This window comes from Dermacentor variabilis, unplaced genomic scaffold, assembly GCF_050947875.1.
Source record: "Dermacentor variabilis isolate Ectoservices unplaced genomic scaffold, ASM5094787v1 scaffold_33, whole genome shotgun sequence".
Taxonomy (NCBI): domain Eukaryota; kingdom Metazoa; phylum Arthropoda; class Arachnida; order Ixodida; family Ixodidae; genus Dermacentor; species Dermacentor variabilis.
The window spans coordinates 543928-559008 of record NW_027460511.1 but is presented as its reverse complement, the minus strand read 5'-3'; the positions used below and the strand labels follow the sequence as shown (position 1 = coordinate 559008).

The 15081-nt window shown below is 46.0% G+C and overlaps 1 protein-coding gene across 9 annotated transcripts in view; it reads right to left on the bottom strand.

Annotated features, from left to right (window-relative positions):
• Positions 1-15081, bottom strand: part of LOC142569023 (uncharacterized) — a 61601-nt gene that overhangs the window by 33943 nt on the left and 12577 nt on the right. For 7 of the 9 annotated variants that reach the window (XM_075678551.1, XM_075678555.1, XM_075678550.1 and 4 more), the window contains one exon: positions 6326-6529. The exons of the other annotated variants lie outside the window; for them this stretch is intronic. In XM_075678551.1, the coding sequence (XP_075534666.1) occupies positions 6326-6529 (204 nt within the window). The remainder of the gene's footprint in view (positions 1-6325; positions 6530-15081) is intronic. 9 annotated transcript variants of the gene reach the window in all.

Here is a 15081-nt window from a genome sequence, read left to right as displayed (position 1 = left end):
TGAAGAAGGCATATCCTAAAGAGCTAGATGAACCATTCCGCCGGCCTTCCTTGTGCAGCTGCGTATCGTGAATACTTATGTAGTGCGACAATACCCTTTAGCAAAGACAAGGGCAATGGCAAAATTTGCCGAGTGGGCCCACGGCACTTCCCATTCTCCACTCTGCTGCTTCAGGCGAAAGCAAGAGACTCATGAAGGAACGTAATGTTTTGCACAATATCAACGATTACTTCAACAAATAACAGGACATGCTGCAAAGATAGCATTCTGTATTTTCGTGTGCCACCATATTCGTAAGTTTCCCTGGCTTTATGGCGATACTGGGCGCTCTGGAATTCACTGGGTAATAAAAAGGCACCATCTGCAAATTTACAATAAAATCACAAACTAAGCATATGTGAGTTATTGATTGCGGTAAGCAGCAATACTTAAAATTTACCCCTTCACTTGGGTTGAGAACCTACACAACCGAACAAATCTATAGATCACAATTTCTAGAGAAACTGAAATCGTAAACTGAAACTGAAATTCCGCGAAAGGGAAAAATTTTGCGCAAGAAGCGAAATATCCAAAGACTGTGAAATTTGAGTCGTAAGCAAAGACTACAAAGATGTACACTTTACCAACGGAACACTGGGAGATAGTTCGACGGCTGCGTCTTCTTGCGTGGAGCTGTGGCTGAACTGTTGGAAAGTGTTTGTGTATGCTTAAGGCGCCCTAATCTCGAAGAAAGCATCAAGGCACGATGACAGGCAGCCTCCTAACTCGCATAAGTCATAGAATTGGATATAACGTTCCGGTACCCCCCGTTTATTGGCGTAGTACATGTATTTTTTAAACAAACTAATTTGGCACTTTCTTATGCCTCTTTATGTAGGACTGGCTAAATGCATTTGGCGACCGACAAAAGTATGATAACGGGGCGTACTTCCTTCAACAATATGAAGCGGTGCTGGGGTTACAGTTAGGCGTTCCTTAGTTAAAACCTAACCAATGTAAAAGTTTAACTGTGCCAACCAGTATTGAGAAAGAACTCGTGATATGAAAGTTGTGTCACCTCCAAAGGCTCCAAAACCTCAAAGAGAAGTGACACGTGGTTTGAGGGACCAAACCGACTTGTCCAAGATGCCTAGATATGGGCTTTCTATGGATTTCCCACGACATTTTATTTCCAGCGCAAAGAAAATTCATTACAACCTCACTTTCTGAGCAATCCCTCCACGGCCTCTGCTACATTGTTCTTGCTTCGTAATCCTTCAAAAACAACGTGCACATTGTTACATGCGCAGGTTTGCCAATGCATTTTCTCATTGATGATTGAATATGTGGTTTTTATTGGCGCAAGGGCCAGGTATGGCCAAAGAGTGCCACGCAAGTGTTAGTAATTTCGCAGTGAAGTGATGGCGTCTGTGAAGTTTATGTAACGTGGCTGTAAAGGGGCCTAAAATATAGTCACTGTAAAGTGCGTAAATTGTACGTGCAATAATATTATGGCGATGAAAAATGACATGTACTATGAGCATTAAGGTACATTGCAAAATAATGACGCGATGTAAAAAAATGTATCAGTTTCTGAAATTCACTACAGCACCATAGCCTAGTTAGAGCCCTTGAGACACAAGGACCTGGAGGTATGTGCTATATAAAACAACTATCACAGCGGCATCCTCTGGAAAGAGGATGTGGTACGAATTTATTGGGCTTGTAACATGTAGGACCACTTCATTTAAAAAATTGAGGAGTACTTTGGTGTTGAAAAATTGTTCTTTACAAAGAAACATAGCTGGGTGAAGAGGTACGCAATAACGATATGCAACAGGGAAATGTTTCTTTCTTTCAGATTCGGCTTTGCGACACTCCAAGAGGACGTGGAGGACGGTCAGCCTCTCACCACATCGACCACAGGTTGGCGTTTCATTTCCAGTAAGCAGAAAATTGTGAGTACCAAATGTGTGCCCTGTTCTGAGGTGGCAGAATAGGACATCTGTTCGAGTGATTTTGTTGGGGAGGGCCAAAAACCTAACTATAGCTTTATAACGTGCAGTTCGTTATTTATTTCTACATTCCACATGTGTTGCCAGTGTCGCAGCAGTTTCTTGCACAAGAAAGGCTTCAGATCTGTGACAGGGACAGCAGCTGTCGGAAAAGTGTTTAGTGATGTGAGGGATGTGGGCCATTTTATCAGCCAGTACATTACCCTCGATACCTCTATGGCCAGGTAGCCAGCATATTACTACATGTATATGTGATAGATTAATACTGCATAAGAGAGAGTAAAGTTCAATGAAAACAGGATTTTTATGCTTTTGTAATGAAATTAACGCTTTTACTGGACTTAACGAGTCTGTGTGTACAATTGCTCTGTCGAGTTTTAATTTCTGTATACGTTTTACTGCAGACAGTACTGCATAGGGTTCTGCAGTGAAGATACTTGTTTGCGGGTTCAATAAGTCAGATTTAGAGAGAGAGAGGGACCAGCAGCAGCACAAGATACACCAGCATGTGATTTTACGCGTCTGCGTAGAATTTGGAGCAGCTGTACTTCGATTGAAGTTCACGGAAATGCATAGCGATTTCGAGGTCAGGTGCCTGCTTTGTGACCTCTACAAAGGATACGTCACAGTCTATCACCTGCCAATCCCAGGGCGGTAATAGCTTATCTGGAGGCATTAAGCGATGTGCGAGAACGCGGACATCCATTTCCGTGCTAAGTTCTCTTGCACGCAGTGAGAAAGGAAGTTCCATAGAGGGTTTATTATGAGAAAGTGTTTCACACGTCAAGTCGTTAACAGTTTTTAAACACGTATGTTCTTTATTCTAGCGCACATTGAGAAAATGGCTAAAGCTGATGTACGTTCTCTGAAAATGTCGTGACTACTCGTCTGACTCTGCAAATACATTTTCGACCGGGCTTTTTCTAAGTACGCCAGTGGCCAGGCGGATACCCAGATGATGAACGGGGTCTAACATCTTTAGCGCCCTCGGTGCAGCAGAGTGATATACTACGGCACCATCATCTAATCGTGATCTAACTAGGCTCTTGTAAAGATTCATTAAACACTCCCTGTCGCTACCTCATGCTTTGTGGGATAGGTCTTTAAGTAAATTCATAGTTTTTAGACATTTTCCCCTAGGACATTTTATGTGTGAGATGAAAGTAAGCCGCGAGTGAAGTATAGCCCCTAGAAATTTGTGTTCATTGTTCACAGGTATTTGTTGTCCGTCCAGTTCTACACAAGGATCTGGGACCAGGCCTTCCTTTCTTGCGAAGAGAACACAAGAACTTTTGTGGGGGTTGATTATAAATCTATGTTGGTCTGCCCACATGGACACCTTGTTTAGGCCTTGCTGTACCTGTCTTTCACACACTGTAAGGTTGCAGGATCTGAAACCTATTTGTATATCGTCTACGTAGACAGAATAAAAAATGGTGGCAGTGAAAAACAAAGTGTGTTCATCTTCACGATAAAAAGAGCGCAACTGGGCACTCCTCTCTGGGGTACACCAGTTTCATGTATATAAGGTCGCGATAATGCGTTGCCGATTTTCACGCGGAAGATACGATTTGACAAATAGCTTTCAATTGTGTTCAGCATATTTCCACGGGTGCACATTCCCGACAAGTATCGTAAGATGCCGCAATGCCATGCTGTGTTATACGCCTTCGCCATGTCGGTGAATAGTGATAGGAAAACAGTTTATGAACAAATGCATCACTGACATTTCCTTCAACGCACACAAGATTATCGGTTGTGGATAGTCCTTCTCTGAAGCCACACTGATTGGGATCGACCATATTAGTGAGATCAAGGAAATGTATGAGTCTGCGATTAACCATTTTTTCGAAAAGCTTACAGAGACAATTTGTAATAGCTATCGGACGGTAACTTGCCTCCAAGGAAGGGTCTTTACCTTGCTTAAGAACAGGAAGCACAAGCGCTTCTTTCCATGTGGATGGGAGGTATCCCGCAGCCCAAATAGTGTTGAAAAGTGTGAGTAGTGTAACTTGTGTGTCAGTATGTAGGTTTCTGATCATGTCATACATGACTCTGTCAGGTCCCGGTGCCGTGCTTTTGCATGTGTTCAGTGCAGCTCTCAACTCGGCAATACTGAAAGGCCGGTTATAGCGTTCATTCTGTCTCGATTTTCTAATTATTGGCTTACATTATTCTGTTTGTTTATATTTGAGAAAAGATTGTGAATAATTCGTTGAACTTGTCACTCTCTCAAAATGCTTCCCAAGTGAATCTGCCTGGTCTTGCAGGTTATCGCCTTGTGTGTTCACCAAAGGGAGGGAATGTATTTGTCACCCTCTAATCCTATTAACCCTGTTCCAGACTTTGGCCTCATCTTTAAGCGAACTTATACTCGATAAAAACTTCTACCAACTTTCTCTTCTGGCCTGTCGGCAGGTTCTCCTGCCTTGGGACTTTACTTTCTTAAAGTTAACAAGATTCTCCGGAGTGGGAGAGGCGCGTAGGAATCCCCCGCTTTCTTCTGTTTTTTTACGAGCGATCCTACAATCGTCGTTCCACCACGGGACACGCCGTTTGCACGCCAAGCCATTTAGTTCTGATATGCATTTAGAAGCGGCATCAATTATAAACGCTGTAAAAAACTCCACTGCAGCATCAATTCCTAACGAACACATGTCAGCCCATGAAATACTAGTAAGAGTTCGAAATTTCTGCCAATCAGCTGTCTCAATCTTCCACCTAGGTGCTTGCTCTGGATATTCGTTTTCTTTAGGTGATCTTAGCAGTATGGAGAAGTGATCGCTCCCGTAAGAATTGTTGATAACTTCCAATTCGAGTTCAGGCAGCATACACGGTGAAACTAGGCCAAGATCAGTTGAAGAAAAGGTTCTGTTTGCAAGACAGTAATATGTGGGCGCCTTCCTATTCAGCAGACACGCACCGGAAAAAAAAGGAATTGTTCAGTGAGACGACCTCGCGCATCGTTACGAGAGTCTCCCCACAAGCTGCGGTGTGCATTTATGTCGCCAAGAACAACATAAGGTTTCGGCAATTGATCTATAAAGGACTGAAATTCATATTTGTTTAATTGGTAATGCTGGGGCACGTAAAGTGAGCGAATGGTGATGCGTTTGTTTAGCAGAACAACTCGAACCGCCACTGCTTCGAGGGACGTTTGTAGCTGCAAACGTTGACACGCTATGCTTTTATGAATAGCAATGGCAACGCCGCCCGATGATGCGATAGCATCATCGCGATCTTTGCCAAACGTAACATGCTGTAGGAGAAAGTTTGTGTGTTTCATTTTTAAGTGTTTCCTGTAAACACAGCACTTTTGGATTGTGTTTGTGGGTAAGTTCTTGCACATCGTCAGTGTTTCTAAGACCTCTGACATTCCATTGAATAATTTGTGTATCCATATTTAAAGTAAATTAGTGCTGTGTGTACAGAAACGGAAGTGGTGCCTTAGATTACAGAGCTGTTGCGAGGCCTTGTAATGGGGGTTTCGCCCTTTCCGAAGCGTTTGAGGGAGCCCCGCCGCTCCTTAGGCGCTTGGCGCACCTTGAGGGTAGGTGTAGTGCCCATTGCCTCTTGTGAGGCGCGGGACACATGCTCTTGCGAGCGAGAAGTTTTACGAGTGAGTCCTGGCTCGGAATGCAAGACTCTTGCGTCTACCAGGCCGAAGGTCGATGGGGCTCCCTGAGAGATTTGGCTGTGCCAGCTGTTGCCAGCGCTGGAAGGGGCCAGGGAGGTTGGGGCAGCCTCGGATGCGCCCATCTTCGGGGTCTGCTGGGTTGGCCTAGCAGTGCTAGCTGCAGCCGCTGGGGGAGTGGATGGCGTCACTGCCGCCTTACTGGGTGTGGGTCGTACAGCCGCCGGAGACCGTTATGGCGCTGCCCCCTGACATGCCAGATCGGCAAACGTGTTCTTTGGCAGGAAGGATACCCGCCTGCGTGTCCCTTCGAAACTTATGTTTTCTTTTACTTTAATTATAACTATTTCCTTTTCTTTCTTCCACGATGGGCACAACCTCGAGTATGCAGCATGCTCCACATCCCAGTTTACACAGTGGAGAGAGTTTACACCAGGTTCAGAAGTGTGCTCACGAGCGCTGCATTTCGTGCAGGTTTGGCGGCCTCGGCTGCTCGGTGAACTGTAACCGAAACGCTGGCATTTGAAGTGTCGCAGGGCATTAAGGAAGTATGGCCGAACACGGAGCTTTATATACCAGGACTCGATGGACTCGGGCAGAACACTTCTGCCAAAAGTAAGTATCAGGTGTTTGGTCTGTATTTCCTTATTGTCACGCCTCATCTTAGTTCGTTTAACGTTGATGACGTTCTGCTTACTGAAGCCCTCCAGGAGTTCTGCTTCAGTCAGCTCCAAGAGATCATCATCTGAGACTACACCACGGGTGGTATTCATAGTACGATGCGGAGTTACTGTTACTTTGGCGTCTCCAAATGATACAAGATTGGGTAGCTTTTCGTATTCCTTCTGGTTGCGGAGCTCCAAGAGAAGATCACCGCTTGTCATTCTGCATGCTATGTAACCTGTAACAAAAACATGCGTGAGAGACTTAGACATAAGGCATGGTGAGATTGTTCGCATGGGTTTGATGATGATGATATGTGGTGTTTAATGGCGCAAGGGCCAGGTGTGGCCAAAGAGCGCCATGACAAGTGGTGATGTTGGCGATGTATTATGGAGATGTGACTTGGCTGTAAAGTGGCCTAAAAATAGTTGCTGTAAAGTGCATAAAATCTACGTGATATAAAATTATGGCGATGACTAATGACGAATACTATGAACATTAAAATCCATTGTAAAAGAATGACATAGAATTGAAAGTATATGAGATGGTTAAAATAGCTGGAGCACTGTTGCCTCGCCGGAGCCCTTGAAACACAAGGGCCTAGAGGCACGTGCTATACGAAAGAACTATCACAGCGCCATCCTCTGAAGAGAGGAGGCGCTACGAACATGTGGGGCTAACAACATGCAATACAACATCTTTCAGATAACTTAAAAGTGCATTGGTGTCAAATAGCGGTTCTGGGCCGAGTAACATTAATGGGTGAAGGGGAATGTGCTGCCGATATGCTAAGGGAAAATGTCTCTTTCTCTCAGATTCGGCTTCCCGACACTCCAGGAGGACGTGGAGTACGGTCAGCCTCTCCCCGCATCTACCACAGGCTGGAGGCTCACTTCCGGTTAGTAGAAAATTATGTGTGCCAAACGTGTGTCCTCTTCTGAGACGACAGAATAGGACATCTGCTCGGCGTGATTTTGTAGTAGAGGGCCAGAATCCTAACTGTGGTTTTATCAGGTGGAGCTTATTATCTGTTTCCGCGTCCCAGATGCGTTGCCAGTGATCTCGCAGCCTCCTTCGCAGGAAAGGCCTCAGATCTGTGACAGGCACCGCAGCGGTAGGGTTAACCTCTTGCATTGTGATTGACGTGGCCATCTCGTCCGCCAGAACGTTACCTTCAATTCCCCTATGGCCAGGGACCCAGCATATTATGATATTCTGGTTAGATGAGTACGCTTTGCACAAGACCGAATATAATTCATTAAATACGGGATTTTATGTTTGCTGAGTGACATTAAGGCCTTCACGACGCTGAGAGAGTCTGTATAGATCGCTGCTTTTGGAAGTTTCGATTTTCTTATGTGCTTTACAGCAGAGAGTAGTGCGCAGGCCTCGGCCGTAAAGATACTTGTTTCCGGATGCAGTACATCGGATTCCGAAAACGATGGGCCGACGGCTGCATAGGATACCCCGGCATTTGACTTCGAAGCGTCTGTGTAGAACTCTGCGCAGGAATGCTTGTGCTGGAGTTCTAGGAAATGCATTCGGATTTCGGCCTCAGGAGCGTGCTTTGTAACTTTCATAAAGGATATGTCACATTGTATCACCTGCCACTCCCAAGGAGGTAAGAGCTTGGTTAGGTGCATTAAGCGATGCTCGATGAGTGGGACATGCATTTCATCGCTAAGCTCCTTCACACGCAGCGAGAAAGGCTGTCTTATGGAGGGACGATTGCTGAAAAGTGTAGCGCACGTCATATCAGTAACGGTATCAAAACATGGATGTTCAGGATTAGAGCGTACTTTAAGGAAATATGTATAGCTAATGTATGATCTCTGTAGGTGGAGAGACCATTCATTTGATTCTACATATAGACTTTGTATGGGACTCGTTCTGAAAGCGCCAGTGGAGAATCGGATTCCTAGATGGTGGACAGGATCTAGGATCTTTAGTGCGCTCGGGGCGGCAGAGTTAGATACTACAGCACCATAATCCAATCGAGACCGAATTAGGCTCTTGTATAGGTTCATTAAACACTTCCTATCACTACCCCATGTAGTCTGGGATAGAAGTTTCATTAAGTTCATTGTTTTTAGACATTTTTCTTTCAGATATTTAATGTGTGGAATGAAAGTGAGTCTGTAGTCAAGAATGATACCTAAGAATTTGTGCTGTTTGCTGATAGGTATTCGTTGTCCACACAGTTCTAAGGAAGGTTCCGGAACCAGGCCTCTCTTTCTTGTAAAAAGAGCACAAGAGCTTTTGTTAGGATTGATCTTAAATCCATTCTTGTCTGCCCACATTGAGACTTTGTTCAGGCCGTGCTGTACCTGTCTCTCGCACACTGCGAGGTTACAGGATTTGAAAGCTATTTGTATGTCGTCCACGTAGACAGAATAAAAGATTGCCGGTGGTAATGAAGCGCGAAGCGTGTTCATCTTCACGATGAAGAGTGTGCAGCTGAGCACGCCTCCTTGCGGTACACCAGTTTCTTGCGTAAAAGGACGCGAAAGTACATTTCCTACTTTTACCCGGAAGGTACGACTGGACAGATAGCTTTCTATTAGGTTAAGCATATTTCCATGGATACCCATTTCTAACAAGTCTCTTAGGATTACGTAACGCCACGTCGTATCGTACGCCTTCTCCATATCGAGGAATATGGATAAGAAGAATTGTTTGTGTACAAATGCGTCCCGGATATTTGCTTCTACACGTACAAGATGGTCAGTTGTGGAGCGCCCTTCTCGGAAGCCGCACTGATAGGGATCAAGGATTTTGCTCAGTTCAAGGAAATGGATGAGTCGCCGATTAATCATTTTTTCAAACACCTTACAGATGCCACTTGTGAGGGCTATCGGGCGGTAACTTGCCACTGAGGAAGGGTCCTTGCCTTGTTTCAAAACAGGGACCACAATGGCTTCCTTCCATGCGGTTGGAAGGTACCCTGCATCCCAAATGGTGTTGAAAAGTGTGAGTAGTGTAACCTGCGTGTCATTATGCAAGTTTTTGAGCATTTCATACATGATTCTATCAGATCCTCGTGCGGAGCTGTTGCATACGCTCAAGGCAGCTCTTAATTCAGCAATACAAAAAGGACGGTTGTAAGGCTCATTCTCTCGACCTTTTCTTCTTAATGGCTTACGTTCTTCTGTTTCTTTGTATTTGAGGAAGGACTGCGTATAATTTGTTGGACTTGACACGCTCTCAAAATATTCCCCAAGTGAGTCTGCCTGGTCTTGCAGTGTATCGCCCTGTGTGTTCACCAGGGGGAGTGAATGTGTTTGCCGCCCTCTAATCCTATTAACTCTGTTCCAGGCTTTGGCCTCATCCCTAAACGAGTTAATACTCGATAAAAACCTGTGCCAGCTCTCTCTTCTGGCCTGTCGGCGGGTTCTCCTACCTTGGGATTTTATTTTTTTAAAGTTGACAAGATTCTCAGCGGTGGGAGAAGCTCGCAGCAACCCCCACGCCTTGTTCTGATTCTTACGGGCGGTCCGACATTCGCTGTTCCACCACGGTACACGTCGTTTGCATGCCAGACCACTCGCTTCGGATATGCATTTTGATGCGGCATCCATCATGAATGATGTAAGATACTCTACAGCAGCATCAATTTCTAGAGAAGACATGTCGGCCCATGAGATGTTAGTGAGAGTTCGAAATTTCTCCCAGTCGGCTGTGTCTATCTTCCACCTAGGAGCTTGTGGAGGACATTCGTTTTCTTTAGATGTTCTTATCAGAATCGGGAAGTGGTCGCTCCCGTAAGGATTGTTCATAACTTCCCATTCGAGTTCAGGCAGTATACACGTGGAAACTAGGCTGAGGTCAATTGATGAAAATGTTCTGTTGGCGACAGAATAATATGTGGGTGCCTTCTTATTCAGCAGGCATGCACCAGAAGAGAAGAGGAACTGTTCAACAAGACGACCTCGCGCATCTATACGAGAGTCGCCCCACAGGGAGCTGTGCGCATTGAAGTCGCCAAGAACAACATAGGGTTCGGGCAGTTCATCTATAAAGGACTGAAATTCATGTTTAGTTAATTTGTAATGTGGGGGTATATAAAGCGAGCAAATAGTGATGAGTTTGTTTAGCAGAACAACTCGCACCGCCACTGCTTCAAGGGGCGTTCGAAGCTGTAAAGGTTGACATGCTATACTTTTATGTGTGAGAATCGCAACACCACCCGATGATGCGATGGCATCATCGCGATCTTTACGAAACGTAACATACGTACGGAGAAAGTTTGCGTGTCTAGATTTTAAATGTGTTTCCTGTAAACACAGCACTTTTGGATTATGTTTGTGGATGAGGTCTTGCAAATCTTCAAGGTTTGTAAGGAGACCTCTAATGTTCCATTGAATGATTTGTGTATCCATATTTAAAATAAATTGGTGCTGTGTTTACGGAAACGGACGGGATGCCTTAGATTACAGAACCCTTTCGAGGCCCTGTAATAGGGGTTTTGTTCTTTCTGGAGCGTTCGAGGGAGCCTCGCCGCTCCTTAGGCGCTTGGTGCGCCTTGAGGATGGGTGTAGTGTCCATTGCCTCTTGTGAGGCGCCGGACACGTGCTCTTGCGAGCGGGAAGATTTCAGAGGGAGTCCCGCCTTGGAGGGCAAGACCCCTGCGCCCACCAGCCCGGAGGTCGATGGGGCTCCCAGAGGGACTTGGCTACGCCGGCCGTTGCCAGCGCATGAAGGAACCTCGGAAGTTGAGGCAGCCTCGGCTGCGCCCTCCTTCGGGGTCGATGGTTCCTTCTCCTCGGTTGACGGAGCAGCGCTAGCTGCAACCGTCGCGAGGGCAGATGGCGTGACTGCCGACTCACTGCTTGTGGGTCGGACAGCCGCCGGAGGCCGTTGTGACGCTGCCCCCTGACGCGCCACTTCGGCAAAGCTTTTCTTTGGCAGGTATGCAACCCGCCTGCGTGCCTCCTTAAATGAGATATTTTCTTTCACTTTGATCGTTACGATTTCTTTTTCTTTCTTCCAGGATGGCCACGACCGTGAGTACGCGGCGTGATCCCCATCACAGTTTACACAGTGTAGAGAGTTCTTACATTCTTCAGTTGAGTGTTCAAGGGCACTGCATTTGGCGCATATTTGGCGGCCTCGGCAGCTCTGCGAGCTGTGGCCAAAACGTTGGCATTTGAAACATCTCAAGGGATTTGGCACATACGGGCGTACACGAAGCTTGATGTACCCGGCCTTGATTGACTCGGGCAGGACACTTGAATTGAAGGTGAGTATTAGGCGTTTGGTCGGAATTTCTTTACCGTCTCGCCTTATCTTGATCCTTTTGACATTTATGACATTCTGTTCGCTGAAGCCCTCCAAGAGCTCAGCCTCAGAGAGCTCCAGCAAATCATCGTCCGAGACAACGCCGCGGGAAGTATTCATCGTGCGGTGCGGGGTTACTACTACTTGGGTCTCCCCAAATGATACTAGCTGAGGCAGTTTTTCAAATTGCTTCTGATCGCGGAGCTCCAGGAGGAGGTCTCCGCTAGCCATCCTCGACACCTTATATCCTGGACCAAAAACTTCGGTAAGAGACTTAGATACAAGGAACGGGGAGATTGTTCGCACTTGTTTAGCTGGTTTTTCAGAGTGGATCACGTGAAAACGAGGGAAGGGTTCTTTTTGTCGTCCAAAAAACTGGAATAAATCATCGGTGCGCCCTCTTTTCTGAGGGCGATGAGGAAGTGGAGGGAAGGATGTTGCCATAAAGGAATTGAATTTTCGGCAATAACGCCAGCCACCCACCATGGAGTCCTACAAGGGGACGCTACAGAGACTGTAAGAACAGGTCCTGTAAACGCCAGCTGTACGTCATCACTATAACCAAATATGAAATAACCTAGGTTGGTTAATCACACAAGGTTAACCCTTGCTGCCTGGAAACTATGGAAGTAAGCGGAAGGAAGGAGAAGACAGGAAAGATGAAAAGTGAGAGAAAGACGAAGGCTGGAGGGAGAGAGAGAAAGGAAAAGGCAACTACCGATTTCCCCCGGGTGGGTCAGTCCGGGGGGGCCGTCTATGTGAAGCAGAGGCCAAAGGGGTGTGTTGCGTCCGCCGGGGGGCCTTAAAGGTCCAGACACCCAGCATCAGCTCAACCCCCAGGATCCCCCTTTCCCCAGACACGGCTAAGCCGCGCACGGCTACACGCGGGAGGGTCCAACCCTCGTGTGCTCGGGTACGTGGTGTCGCAACACACCAAACGCCTGCTGACGCAGACGCCCCTGCGGGGCGCATGGGTTTGTCCAGTTGTTCGGAGTGGACGACATTGAAGCGATGGAAGTTTCCTTTTGACGGGCGAAAAATTCTAGGACATCATCTGTGCGCCCCCTCTTCAGGGAGCGATCAGATAGTGGGGGAAAGGAAATAACCATAAGAGATTGTTTTTTCGGCAGTAACGCCAGCCACCCATCGTGGAGGCCTACAACGGTGGGTGGCTTTCGCTAACGTGGAAGGTGGATTTATCGTGGGGACAGTGTTAGACCAGGATATGTTTGGCATAAAAAATCACCAAGCAAAAGAAATGGGAACTTTGGGTAACGGGACGAAACGATGTTAAGAACATCGTGTAATTTATTTACAAAGTTTTGTGTATAGGCAGGGGCCGATAACAGACCACAATAATAACTTTCTTATGATTTAGGGCGACAATGCGCAGGCAGTTTCTAAAGGGGTGTTGACGTGCATACACTGTGAAGCGAAAGTTTTTGTGATAGCGAGCAGTACGCCTCCTCCTTGTCGCCCAATGCGATCGCAGCAATAGCTACAGAAATTATTTGCAATGAGAAAAAGTTTGTGGTCTTGAATTTCAGGATGCAACCAGGTTGCAGTTCGTACTATGATATCGGTGCTGCAGTTGTCGATGGCGGAGTTACAGCAGTCACGTTTGGTGATGACACTGCGGATGTTAGCAAAAAGAAAGAATGTCTTCGAAAAAGAACGTCCATGTCCCCTCGCGCGTCCCTGCGGACTGCCGTCAGCCAACCTGATGGGATTATCAGCTGAAGGCGGTTTCTGCGCGTGCTGTTTAACAGAGTTAGTAGGATGATTATCACCTGACAGCTGTTGCTTCGCATGCTTGTTAACACAATTGGATTTGGGATCACACGTGTAGTATTTCTTATTAATTAATTTGTTGTTATATCGGAGCTGATACGGACCTCCGTCGGATTCACTTTTGGCAAACTCGGTTAATTTCTTTCGAGCGTGACGTGTAGCAGGTGAGTAATCTTCGTTAACTGTGATGTCTTTCTCTTTTAGCTTTTTTCGGGCAGAGAGGACTATCTCTATAATCTTAAGGTTAGTAAATTTTGAAATGATTGGACGTTCTTTCGCTGGCTGATATTGACGTAAGCGATGAGCACGTTCTATAACTGAATCCGGAAAAGTGTCAAGTGCCTCAGCCAAAACTACTTTTATTTTTTTCTTTGCACTCAGTGCACGATTCCTGGTGGTCATCTAATCCACAAAAAATTAGGTTGCAGCGTCTTGATTGATCAAGTTTGGTCTGCCGTGATTGCAAAGGCGCATAATTATTTGACAGCAACTGTACAGAGGTTTGGATGGTGGCTATATTGTGATCAATTTGGTCAAGTGAGCTCGTTTTATCTTCTAGGTCATCGAGTCTTTTTTGGATAGCGCCAATTTTCATTTAAATATTTCTGTGACTGGCTTTGATGGCTTTAATATCAGTGACAGTATCGGACTGGCTTTTTGCTGCTTCCACGGATCGAGCCTGAAGATCTTTTTTAATATGAAATATGACCTTCATCTGCTCGCCTGGCTCATCAGGCAAGGACTGTAGTCAGACAAGGACTTAGAACAAGTCGGGGGTCCTGGGTTCACCTGGATATCACCAGAGCATAGTAGTAAAAAAACCATTTAGAAACAATCAACAGCAATACCACGGAGCACACGGACAGCATACGTAGTGGCTCGTCTCGGAGCGGCACCCTCAATGTTCTATACGGACGCTCCCACCGAATGATGCCAAAGTGTAAAGAATACTTGCTATATTTAAGTGAGGCGATCTCATAAATCTCTCTTTTCCGTATCCGTGAGCAAATAACGTGGTGGTCGGTGATTTGCCACTTCTCTGCGCTAATGGCTTGGAGGCTGTCGTACATATAATTTTTTAACGGTGTGGTGGATTCATGCTGTAAGCGGTTTTTGAGGCCAAAATTTTAGAGTCGCGACCTGTTCACTGTCCTCGCTCCTCGGAAATCACCCTTGCCTCGCCGTGGACATCATTGCCTCTCGCTCTGGAAATCCAGTTTACCTTGTCATGTCTTGCCATAGCGGTCATTTCCCCGTGCTTCCTCGACTGGTGCGCCACCACCACTACTCGGCAAGGCTGCTTTTACTTTTGAATAAAGGCAGTCAACTCTCCGTTCTCAGGCTTTCAAAACGGGTATAGCCTTCCTCCACTAAATCTTGCTGCCAACAATGGCGTACATCATGACTAAAAAATGAACAGTTTTGTTTCTACGCTTGCAGAGAAATCCGCTTTTGTTACATCAAGTTTATTCAAAAGTTTGACACGAATATAATGACTGTAACTATTCCCCGATAAAAAGCCTTTACAATTATTATCAGTGCACAGAAGTGTCACATTCCATAAAATGAAGGTGTTGTTATTATGTCTGTCATAGCCTTCGCTGTGAACATATCAAATGTGCTCGCTACCATGCCTTGGTCCAGATTCTTTCGACGTTTTGTAGTGTATAAATTAAACAGTTGCATTACTGCCTGCGTGCAATGCGTTGTGTTAAACGGCAA